Below are 11,643 nucleotides of genomic sequence, written 5' to 3'. Positions count from 1 at the left end.
CTGTTTTGATTAGTTTTATTTTATTGTTCAAATTTCATTAGGCTTATGAGAAAGATTGTTTTTGTGTTTCAAATCTTTCGATTGGGTTTTGTGTTTTTGTTTTGATTGTGGTATGTTTTTGTTTGTAACCGTTGAGATAGAGAAGCAAGAGAGAGTGAAGAACAAAAGGGAGAGGAATGAGAGAAATGATTATATTTTATTCAACCGGGTATAATTTTAAGGGGGAATATTGTTTAGAGGTGTTACAGTAATTGCTACCGTGCTCTCCATGTTAAGAGAGCTACTTTTGCAAATCTAAAAAATTTTGGTAGATGGAGAGGCTGTTGGAGGGGTTTTTTTTGTGCGTTTGCTCTCTGTATTTGGCTCTAGAGAGCTTATGGTAGACACTCTAACATAATTTTGAGCAATAAATTTCAGTTTTTAAATAATATTACACGTATTTTCATAAATTTTTTTATTTAAGTATTCATAAACACCGTTTTTATCAACACCATGATTAGAGCAATATTACCAAATACCTCATAAGATTCCTGGACATCAACACTGTTTGGTGAAAAAAAAAAAAAAAAAAGGAAGAAGAGATTCGGTTAGAAACTTTCATGGAACGTAGCATCACTTTGCTCCTCAAAAGTTGTGCCTCGCTTCCCCTCTCTGACTCTCTCTTGGAAATTAGTGCAATGTTTTTGGATGTTGAGATTGATAAAATAATTGTTCCGTTAGTTGAAGGATAATTATTGTGTAGACTACTCCGTGCTCTCATATGGAGTAGGATCACACGTTGAGTAGTAGAGTTGGAAATTTCTTACATGCGAGGTTTAGTTGTGCTTGTTCTTTCTCTCCCTCTCTTTCAAGAAAAATTCTAATAGACATCCTAAATTTCACCGAAAATTTCATATACTTGCTCTCACAATTTCTTGTTGTGAATCTGTGATGGGAACCAAGAGGTTTAGTTCCAACCGCAATACAAATATTGTGAAGAGGGAGTCATATTTAAAATTAACACTCTTTTTAAAGGAAGGGAAAAGAAGTGGAAAACGATTAAAAAATGGGAAAAAACGAGATGAAAAGGGAAAAATATTCTTTATGGTTTGAACGTAAAAATAAAAGGTAAATTCCTTTTTTGCATTCTAAATTATATCTTATTATATACTTTGTCGTAATTAATAACCTCTATTGTTTGTTTTAGGCTAAAACCAAAAGAGTTTAACATTAAAAAATTCATTTATCTCTCTTTTAAAAACAAAACAAGTGGAAGAGGGTAAATTGATATTTGAATACTATATTCCATTAAACTTAATTAAAAAAGTGACAAAAGAGAAAATGTTACACACGTTTTAGGGGTTTTAGTTTAGGGAGCCGATTGTGTATTCTTGTAGTTAAAGGAGTACGTGTAAAATATGGTATAGGCGATGGTAGAATATTTTAAATTTTTTTAAAATGAAAAGAATGTAAAGAAAAAGATCAAGAAAATAATGCTAAAAAATGATTTTCTTTTGTATTTTTGTAAATTAGAAATGAATAATTTATTAGTAAGTATTAAAATTTAAAAATAACTTTACAAAATATTCGGAACTTTTTCGTACTTCTACGAGGGTGTAAGAATAATCTTGTATAAAAGTTAATCATTTCTTCGAGGGTGAGGTAATAATTATACAGTACAAGTGGAGTCATTTAGTTTAAAATATTTTTGTAAAAAAAATGACAAATATATAACCAAAATTGCATAAAAAAAAATATTATACAAACTTAACAAAATAAAATGATCATACTTATATTGACAATGGATAATAAAAACTAATAATAAATTATAATGAGACGATTTCAAAATATGAAAACTCGTAGAAGAAAATTGTAAAATTTTACATATTTGTGTGTTTTTGTTTTTGATAACTCAATATATTCAAGTTTTTTTTTTTTTTTTTTTAAATTAAAATTTTTGTTGAATTTAAGTTTCTTAATGACTCCCCTAGAAAAAAATCCCTAGAGCCACCACTAATTTTACACAATTTTGATCATAATTATTTATGTGATTAGTTGTGAGTGATAGAGGTATAGATTCATATAGACCCATCATCATATATTTACTATATTGCGAGTTAGGGTCAAAATTATGTAAAATTATGTGGTCTTAGCCACCGCAATACAAAAATTGTGATGTGGGTATTAAACTTTCAATTGCTCTATGAAATTAACACTATGTTTAAAGGGAAAAAAAATAATAAGGGAATGGGTTTGGAAAAATAAAACGGAAAAAAGAAAGAAAGAAAAGGGACAGAAAATACTCTTTTATGTATGAGTTGCAATGTAAAAATGAAAAGGCAGGAAAGAAAAAGATGAAAAAAAATAATGCTAAAAAATGATTTTTTTATTATTTATTTTTTGTAAATTATAAATTATTGATTCATTTGGAATAATTAAAAGTAATTTTACAAAATATCCAGAACTTTTTTTTATTATATATTTTTACGAGGGAATAAGAGTAATCTTGCAGAAAAGTTAATCATTTCTTTATTTTTCTTTCAAATCCACAGCTTCCATCCATTTTCCAATTCTCTACTTCCTCTCGTTCAGTACAACCAAACATAATATAAAAGGTTCTAGTGAGAAGAAGATGTGGCTAAACTTAAACCTGTGAACACATATCCCTAGACCATTTTCCCTTGACATACCCAACACCCCCCTTGGAAAATACACCCGTTCCCCTTGAGTTCTGAACAGTGTGACTTCAATTGCGGTTTCTCATATAGAACAAAGACAGAGAGGTAATGTTATAATGTATGACCCATCTGAAGACGGGAGAGATTCAAAACATTGCATCAAATTGTTTTTCTTCTTTCATAAATTATTTTCTTTTCAATTTTTCTTCAGTTCTAATTGAATGTACTTTTTTTTTCCCATGCAGATCTATTCCGTGATTCAATGGATTCAAGCTCGTCATCCTTCCCTAGTTCTTCTATTTCTTCTACGAACCAATGGACGTATGATGTCTTCCTGAGTTTCAATGGTGAGGACACCCGCCACAATGCTACCGACTTTCTACATTTTGCTTTAAAACAGAAGGGCATTTACACTTTTAAGGACGATCAAAAACTTGAGAGAGGAAAAAATATTGAACTAGAGCTCTTTAAAGCAATAAAAGAATCCAGATTTGCAGTGGTCATTCTCTCAAAAAATTATGCATCTTCAACTTGGTGCTTAAATGAACTAGTAGAGATCATTAACTGTGAGAAAAAAACAGGAATGACAGTTGTGCCTATTTTTTACAACGTGGATCCATCTGATGTGCGAAAACAAATGGGAACTTTTGCACCAGCCTTCGTTCAACATGAAAAGCAATTCAAGGAAAAAGTGGGCACATGGAGAGCTACTTTGAGTCATGTGGCCAATATTGCTGGATTTCATGTAAATAATAGGTAATTTTATTTATATTCAGCTGGCCCACTTTTATATATGTTACTCCATTTAAACCTTTAATTAACATTTTATTTTTATTTTTTAAAATAAATAAATCTTTAGTAGATCTCATTTAATTTTGTCATAACCAATCAATTTACATATTTCTATTTAGGTTAGCATAATCGAACACCTAATATCAACCATATTTTTCATGGGACCTATTCATTGGTTATCAATTCTTGTTCTCTCTATATTGCAGCCCTTTCTCAGAAACTATCGAAAGCATTGTGAGACTGATATTACATAAATCGAGTTATGAATTCGCAGAAGTTACTGAGGGCTTGGTAGGAATGGACTCTCGAGTGGTGGAATTGGAGTCATGTTTAGCTTTATGGTTAAAGGATAATGTTCGCTTCATAGGGATTTGGGCAATGGGGGGAATGGGCAAGACAACCCTTGCTAGTGTTGCCTATCAGATGTTTTCTAAAGAATTTGAAGCTAGTTGTTTTATTGATAATGTTAGGCAAAAAGATGTACTTTCACTACAAAAAGAACTTATTTCTCAAATTTTGAATGAAGCAAATTTGAATATAAAAAATAGATTTGACGGAGTTTCCATGATCAAGAAAATATTATGTCATAAAAAAACTCTTCTTGTTCTTGATGATGTAAATGAATTTGACCAGTTAAAAATGCTAGCTTGGAAGCATGATTGGTTTGGTTTGGGCAGTAGAATTATCATAACAACAAGAGATAAACGCTTGTTACAGGAATATTTAGTAGACAAAATATGTGAAGTTAAAGCATTTAATTATGAAGATGCTCGATATCTTTTTTGTTTGAAAGCTTTTAAAAAAAAACATGTCCCTAATGAATATTTAGGACTGTCCCAAGATATTTTAAAATATGCTGGTGGTCTTCCTTTAGCTCTTGACATTTTGGGTTCTTTTTTGTCTGGAAGAAGTATGTCTCAATGGAAAAATGCATTAGAGATGCTCAAAGAAAGTCCTGAAACAAAGATTAATCAAGTACTAAAAATAAGTTTTGATGGACTTCATGAATCAGTGAAAGAACTATTCTTAGATATTGCATGCTTCTTTAATCGTGAGGTGAAAGATCATGCGATACATATACTAGAAATTCTTGGCCGCTATCCTTGTATTGGATTAAGCATTCTCATTGAGAAATCTCTCTTGAAAATTTCTCAAAATAATAAATTATGGATGCATGATTTACTAGAAGATATGGGTAGAAGCATAGTTCGCCAAAAGTACCCTGATGAGCCTGGGAAGTGCAGTAGACTATGGCTTTATAAGGATATTGATCATGTGTTGAGAAACAATATGGTAAGAGGTTATTTACTTGAGCTCATACCATATCTTCTTATTCAGCAAAGTTGAAATATGAATAGTTATGCTAATAATATATTTTGCATTTCATGAATTCCTATTTTATTATTAGGGAACAAAAAAAATTCAAGCCATATATATCAAGGGAGAATGTTGGCGAGATTTGGCATTATCAAAAAAACAAAAACGGCCACTCTGGAACCCTAATGCCTTTGCAAAGATGTCCAATCTTAAATTTTTGAGAGTTCATAATATTTGTACTCAGTATGTCCCCAAATATCTTCCTAATTCTTTAAGATATCTTGAATGGAGTGGTTATCCTGCAAAATCGTTGCCATGTTTTCAGCCAGACGAGCTTGTAGAACTTCGTTTGCCATATAGCAAAATTGAACTACCTTGGGAAGGAATGAAGGTAAAATTGTTAACAAGTATCATTGTACATATTTACTTTTAAATTTCAATAATAGACACTAGAAAATTAGTTATTCTAATTTTTTTTTTCTTTCAATAGATTTTTGACAAGTTAAAGTCCTTCCATATGGCTAGCTCCTTGGATCTGATTAGAACCCCTGACTTCAGTGGAGCCCCAAATCTTGAGGAATTAGTTTTTGCAAGGAGTTCAAATTTATGCGAGCTTCACCCATCCATTGGAAAATTGAAAAAGCTTAAATTTCTTGATCTAGAAAAATGCCAAGAACTAACTAGTCTTCCAGACAAGTTTGAAATGGAGTTTCTTGCGACTCTTAATCTTACTGGTTTCTCAAAAGTCAAGAAAATTCCAGAATTTGTGGGAAACATGAAAGTTTTACAGGAACTTCTTTTGAAAGGCACTGGTATTACAACATTACCTTCATCTATTAAATGTTTGACTGGCCTTAAAATTTTAATTTTGCAGGATTGCAAACAATTAGTTTGTCTTCCTAACACCATTTGTAGTTTGACATCGCTTAACAATCTTGATCTTTTTGGATGCTCAAAATTTGACAAATTGCCAAAGGACTTTGGGAATATTGTAAGTCTAAAGGAGGTTTATTTGAGTGGAACAGCTATAAATGAGCTGCCTTCATCATTTGGATTTTTGATTGGCCTTACTTCATTGGATCTAACAAATTGCAAAGATTTTGTACTTCTTCCAAGCACCATTTGTAGTATGAAGTCACTATTTACAATCAACCTTTCTGGATGCTCAAAATTTGCCAACTTGCCAGAGAATCTGGGGAATCTCGAAGGCCTGTATAATCTTTCTCTGGAAGGAACAGCAATAAAAGTTTTACCATCATCCGTTGGACGTTTGACTGCCCTTCGACATTTGAATCTAAGTGATTGCAAAAATCTTTTGTGTTTTCCTAGCAACATTTGTGGTTTGAAGATGCTAGAATATTTTAATCTTTCAGGATGCTCAAAATTGGTCAACTTGCCAGAGAATTTGGGAAATTTCGAAAGCCTGTATAATCTTTCTTTAAAAGGAACATCAATAGAAGTGTTGTCATCATCGGCTGGACGTTTGACTGCCCTTAGGTCTTTGGATATAAGGGATTGCAAAAATCTTGCGTGTCTTCCTGATAATATTGGGTGCTTATTCTCCTTAAGTGAGTTACATCTTTGTGGAAATAATTTCTTTTCTCTTCCTGAAAGCATCTCTCAACTCTCTAGAATTAGAATGCTTAACTTGGATGGTTGCAAGAGGCTTCGATCGTTACCAGATATTCCGTCACAAGATTGTTATATAAATGTAAACAATTGTACCTCACTGGAGAGATTGCCAGAAAGCCCAAAAAATTGTCCCTTTTGGTGTCGTCATTTTAATTTCCATGTCGAGTGTGTTAATTGCTTCAATATTCAACTCTGTGTCAAGGTATTTCTCTCTCTGTTTTCTAAATATCATGTACTTGGGAAATTACCTAATATTCTTCTTCGGTATATACCTCTCTATTTAGCTATCTCTGTCTGTGTGTTGGTTTTAATTTTTTTTATTATTATTTTTTTATAATCTAATTTTCAACATCATGCTCTGTATATTTCAGGTACTAAGTGGTAAATTAGTGGGGAGATTACCTTATATTCTTCCTGGAAAAGAAATTCCAAATGGGTTTGAAAAAGCGAACATACGTGATAGTTCAGTTGCGGTATCTCCGAGTTTCCACAGATGCGATTATTCAGTGAACATGCAATTGCCTTGGTCGGGGTTTGATGAGTTGCGGGCAATTCTTTTGTGCGTTGTTGTTGTACCCTGCGAGCATTATAATCACCCATCTATGATTGAAATCAAGTCGATTAAAGTGGATGGATTCAACAGGGATCTTGGTTCCAAAAAATGGCGTTATCATTTTACTGAGTCAAAATATGGTAAACTTGAATCGCCTCACCTTTGGCTGCCCTATTTGACTTCCTACGGTCTGAAAACCCCTGGCTGGTCTATTGATGAGAACGGATTCCATGAAGTTGAGTTTACAATATCTACCTGGAAAGTGGAGGTGGAGACAGTAGGGTTCCGTATGTTAAACATGCAAGACATGAAAGACTCGGATGATTTAAAGAAGATTGGGAAGATTGTGAGGGATCCAGTCAATGAGATTTCTTTTTTACCATTATATAATCTATTTGTTTCCTTCTTTTTCTTTCTTTTTTTTTCTTTTGTTTTTGTTTTCCTGCACATATACTAGCATTTCCTTTTCTGTTAATTTTATTTTATTTTGGGCTAAGCATATGTAATGCTCTGTTAAGCTTCTACTACCATACAATAGCATATTGGATCTCGTCCCTCTGTTAACGGTTTGTTGTAATTTTTGTTTTTGTTTTTCTCCAACAGTCCGATATATATAATAATGTTTTCTTTTTTCCTTACTGGTGTGTTTGGGACTATGATTCTTATTGATTTACGAAAGTCACCTAGCTCGGCTCCTTAGATGTTGATTTTGCTCTATGATTTGCACACTTGCATGTAATTGAAGTTAGAAAAAGAAAAGTAATGAAAAAGTGAATTGAAGTTTGTAAAACTTTTTTCTGTTTGGTAATCAAAGAATGAGAAGTGAATAAATATTACAATTTTTCAATGGTATTGTGTTATAATTTGTACAATGAATTTGCTGTATTTAGCACACACCAACACTTCCTTTGGGTTTTCATCATATCATCTTTTGGTGCAGAGGACGTGTTTTTATGTATGCAGAAACTAGCAACCCCACAACCAGCATCCATAATGTGAACTACCCTGCAGACATAGATCAACTGTCTCAAGTCATATTTCTTAACCTGACATGACATGTCATGACTCATGAGGCTTGTAATTCAGTAGAGTTTAAATGTTTGCAGTATATGGTTTTAACTCTTAATAGGCCTTGTTAAAAGGCGAGCTATTGCGTATCGCTTATGTTTGTTGTATCAACTATAGATTCACTGTCACTTACAGTGAAACATTGAGTCTTGTACATAGATGTTATATATTGCAATGTAGGACAGAGATTCTGGATCTACACCCCATTTAAGCTATTTCCAATTTCAATACCATGAACATCCTGTAAAACTCAGTAAATAATATGCTTAAGGACTTAGGCAATGTTAAGATCTAGATATAATTAAAATTTGCCTATAACCTTGGATGTTTAATTTCTGCCCAAAGAAAACGTTTTACTTTACTAATTGATGCTTGAAAGTTGCTACTTAACAAAACTGGTGATCTGAGACAAGTGTGGGATGGGTGGTGAGGTCACCAGTTCAAACATCGATGGGTATTTGGGATAATATTAATGGCTTAGCAAAAACTCTTTAGAAAACAGTCTTATATAATGCTTCTGCTGCTGCAGTTGATGTTTTGTATGTGTTTTCATTTTCCTTTTGCAAATGGTCCTTGTGTCAAATGCCGTCTCCTCCCTACCTAAATAAGAGGTGGAGGATAGCTCATGGGTTGATTCCTATGCGGGTGTGTGAGTTCTAGTTACCCATATAAAACAAGTGTATATACTTTTCCTTTTTTGTTAGTTTTTATTTTCTAGTTAGAAAGACAATTTAGTCTTGCCTTTTCAGGGTTATCGATGTGTTCACCTGACAAACCAAGGATTTGGAGAGTAGAAATCATCCAGTCACTAACAAGATGCTGAATGAGAAAAAACAGTCAATGGTGTGTTGTTATCTTTATTTCTATTTAGCCTTTAGATATTATAGATTTTTTCCAAAATTTTAGTTTTATATCAGTTGATTAAATCTTGTATTCCAAATGCACTGAAAGATGTTCATACTCTATGCAGATCATAGGTTACTCTTAAAAAAGCAGTAAGTTAACATCAGTCACAATTTACCATTATTTTGGTTCTTAAAGCAGCAGAGATAATTTTGTTTTCAATTTGTTGTGGATACAGATTTGTGTCAAATATTGAAAACAAGAGAATTGATCTCTTTGATCGTGGCACCAAAAGATGTGGGGAAGATAATGTCTTGCTAGCACCGTGTAAGTGTACATCTTTTTCACCCATGTGCTAGTTTTCACTAATGTGTCTACTACTCTTGGCTGCCTTTCATGCTAAAATAAGAGTTAGTTATGGGTTTAAATAGTCATACAAACCTATGGCTCATGCATTTTTGTTGTAATTCTTGGATACCTGATAAACACATTTCTATTTGGTTGTGGATTTGTCCTAGAATTTTGTCTAATAGAAATAGTTATAATAGTTTCTGTATCAGCTGAAAAGATGCCAGCTTCGTATGCCTCACAGTGAAGTTGGTTTGGGTAGCTACTTTAGTGGTTGTGTTTGATGTAATGTGTATTACAGATGAAGTTACCGTGGATGGCTGCTATTTGCTGGTGCAAGTAACTCTTTAAAACCCTATGCTCTTGGCCAAATTGATGGCTTTAATGATATTTTGATGATTTTATAGTTTTTTTTATTTTTATTTTTGAGAATTCTTTTTATACAATTTAGTGAGTGCACAAAAACACACATGATAAGTTAAGAGAGAAATGATAATATGAAAAAACCACTCTCCTTGACATTGTGAAATCAGTGTCACAATAGTATTGTGTCTAAAGTATATTTGTTAACATCTACCTTTTTTATGGTTCAGAAATTGGAAATTGCTGCTTCTAAAGTAACCAATGCTTTCCTTTAAGTTTAATCAGGAATCATGCCCTATTTTTGATATATTTCATATCAATATATGTTGCTTCAAGTACTTTATAGTTTATATGTTAAATGTTTCTCATTTATGAAGTATATTTAATGCTAAGGCAGTGGCTATATGCATGCTGCCATGAGAAATCAACAGCTAATAGATAATGGAAACCGGATATGGATGAGACTGATCAAGCCATTGGGGGTTAAAGGGGTAGGATTATCTCTCATGATAATTTTGTGAGGAAATTAGTTTTATTTATTTTGGTGAGTTGAAAAGGGATAAGTTTTGTAGGCTATTTTGAAGTGTGATCATTATTTCCTCTCATTCTCCTCTATTTCCTTATAGAAGGTTACAGGTGGAATTGTATCTTGTATTTCTAAAACGTACTAGTTTTTTTAGCTTTGCCTTGAACATCATTTGCACTAGTTTGCATCAAGACCTAAACAAATTATGGAATGTTTATTTTGAAGTGTTATCATTATTTCCTATCATTCTTCTCTATTTCCTTGAAGAAGGTTATAGGTGGAATTTTATCTTGTATTTCTAAAATGTACTAGTCTTTTTAGCTCTGCCTTGAGCATCACTTGCACTGGCTTGTATCAAGACCTGAACAAATTATGGAATGTTTTTAACTAACTCATATCTCCCCCCACCCCCCACCCCTCCCAAAAAAAAGGAGTAAGAAAACATAAAAGTAGTTTTACTGTTCAAAAAAGTATGGAATCATCGCAAAAGAAAAATAAATTCAGTATCTCCTTGTTTGTGGTAGACTGTTCAAGACACCATCAATGTTGGAACAGAAACTGCAGCAGCACTCAAGGATCAGGTGTGTAATTTGTCAGCTTTAAAAAAAATGGATTTCACGGCAGTTTAATATTTCATATTGAATTAAAAACTCTGTGTCTCTCTAGTGATTCATTGTAATATGCATTACAGATGGAGTTAGCATTGATGGCTGCAAGTAACACTTTAGTCCCCTTAGTGCTTGCCAATTTGATGGCTTTAATCTTTTGCTGGATGATATATCAATGATTTTATAGTTCAAGGCTTTTGTTTTATCTTTGAGAATATCTTTGTGTGCAATGTAGTGAGTGCTGTGCACACAAACGTGAAAAGTAAAGAAGAAATGACAATATAAAAATGTTAGTCTCATACTCTCATTGGCATCATGAAATCAGTGTCACAGTAATATTATGTAAAATATCTTTTTGATGGTTCAAAAATTGTAAATTTCCATTTTTAAAGTAACCAATGCATACCTTTAAGTTTAATCTGGAAGCATGCTCTGTGTTTGATATATTTCATACCAATATATGTTACTTCAAGTACTTTATATGTTAAATGTTTCTCAATTATAAAGTATATTTAATGCTGAGGCAGTGGCTATATGTCTGCAGCCATGACAAATCAACAGCTAGTAGGTAGTGGAAACCGGATGATGGATGAGACTGATCAAGCCATCGAGAGGTCAAAAAAGGTTGGATTTTCTCTGATGATCATTTTGTTATGAAATAACTTTATTTATTTTGGCAAGTTGGAAATGGATAAGTTTCATAGGCTATTTTGAAGTGTGATCATGGTTTCCTCTGTCTTATTTATGGAAAATCTTAACTAACTCATGTACTTCATTTCCCCACCCCCCACCGCCTCTAAAAAAAAGAGTAAGAAAATATAAAATTAGTTTTACTGTTTTTAAAGTATGGAATCATTGCAAAAGAAAAATAATTTCTGTATCTCGTTGTTTGCTGTGGACTGTTCAAGACACTGTCAATGTTGGAACAGAGACTGC

At 32.7% G+C, this 11,643-nt stretch overlaps 3 protein-coding genes across 4 annotated transcripts in view; all 3 read left to right on the top strand.

Annotated features, from left to right (window-relative positions):
- LOC115972196 overlaps nt 1-11,643 on the top strand; it is a 55,901-nt gene that overhangs the window by 39,898 nt on the left and 4,360 nt on the right. The gene's annotated exons all lie outside the window — the stretch shown is intronic.
- LOC115972187 (TMV resistance protein N-like) lies at nt 2,489-4,824 on the top strand. 2 transcript variants are annotated; one of them, XM_031092385.1, is made up of 4 exons: nt 2,489-2,762; nt 2,903-3,004; nt 3,239-3,413; nt 3,656-4,824. In XM_031092385.1, exons 2-4 carry the CDS (start codon nt 2,920-2,922, stop codon nt 4,794-4,796), a joined length of 1,401 nt encoding a protein of 466 aa, XP_030948245.1. In that variant the 5' UTR covers nt 2,489-2,762; nt 2,903-2,919; the 3' UTR covers nt 4,797-4,824. The 2 variants fall into 2 exon arrangements, with proteins under 2 accessions (XP_030948245.1, XP_030948244.1); XM_031092384.1 differs by having other exon boundaries at nt 2,903-3,413; nt 3,656-4,796.
- Nucleotides 4,908-7,989, top strand: LOC115972185 (disease resistance protein TAO1-like). Its single transcript, XM_031092370.1, has 3 exons — nt 4,908-5,157; nt 5,257-6,600; nt 6,770-7,989. Exons 1-3 carry the CDS (start codon nt 4,966-4,968, stop codon nt 7,406-7,408), a joined length of 2,175 nt encoding a protein of 724 aa, XP_030948230.1. The 5' UTR covers nt 4,908-4,965; the 3' UTR covers nt 7,409-7,989.

This window comes from Quercus lobata, chromosome 12 (genome assembly GCF_001633185.2).
Source record: "Quercus lobata isolate SW786 chromosome 12, ValleyOak3.0 Primary Assembly, whole genome shotgun sequence".
Lineage (NCBI taxonomy): Eukaryota > Viridiplantae > Streptophyta > Magnoliopsida > Fagales > Fagaceae > Quercus > Quercus lobata.
This window is presented reverse-complemented; position numbering and strand designations above follow the sequence as displayed.

What these genes read in the sequence shown, in the direction of transcription:
- LOC115972185 (XM_031092370.1), top strand. Translation starts at nt 4,966, where the DNA reads ATGTCCAATCTTAAATTTTTGAGAGTTCATAATATTTGTACTCAGTAT. An exon ending in TACCTTGGGAAGGAATGAAG is followed by an intron (nt 5,158 to 5,256) that starts GTAAAATTGTTA and finishes TTCTTTCAATAG; the next exon opens with ATTTTTGACAAGTTAAAGTC. An exon ending in ATATTCAACTCTGTGTCAAG is followed by an intron (nt 6,601 to 6,769) that starts GTATTTCTCTCT and finishes TGTATATTTCAG; the next exon opens with GTACTAAGTGGTAAATTAGT.
- LOC115972187 (XM_031092384.1), top strand. Translation starts at nt 2,920, where the DNA reads ATGGATTCAAGCTCGTCATCCTTCCCTAGTTCTTCTATTTCTTCTACG. An exon ending in GGATTTCATGTAAATAATAG is followed by an intron (nt 3,414 to 3,655) that starts GTAATTTTATTT and finishes TCTATATTGCAG; the next exon opens with CCCTTTCTCAGAAACTATCG.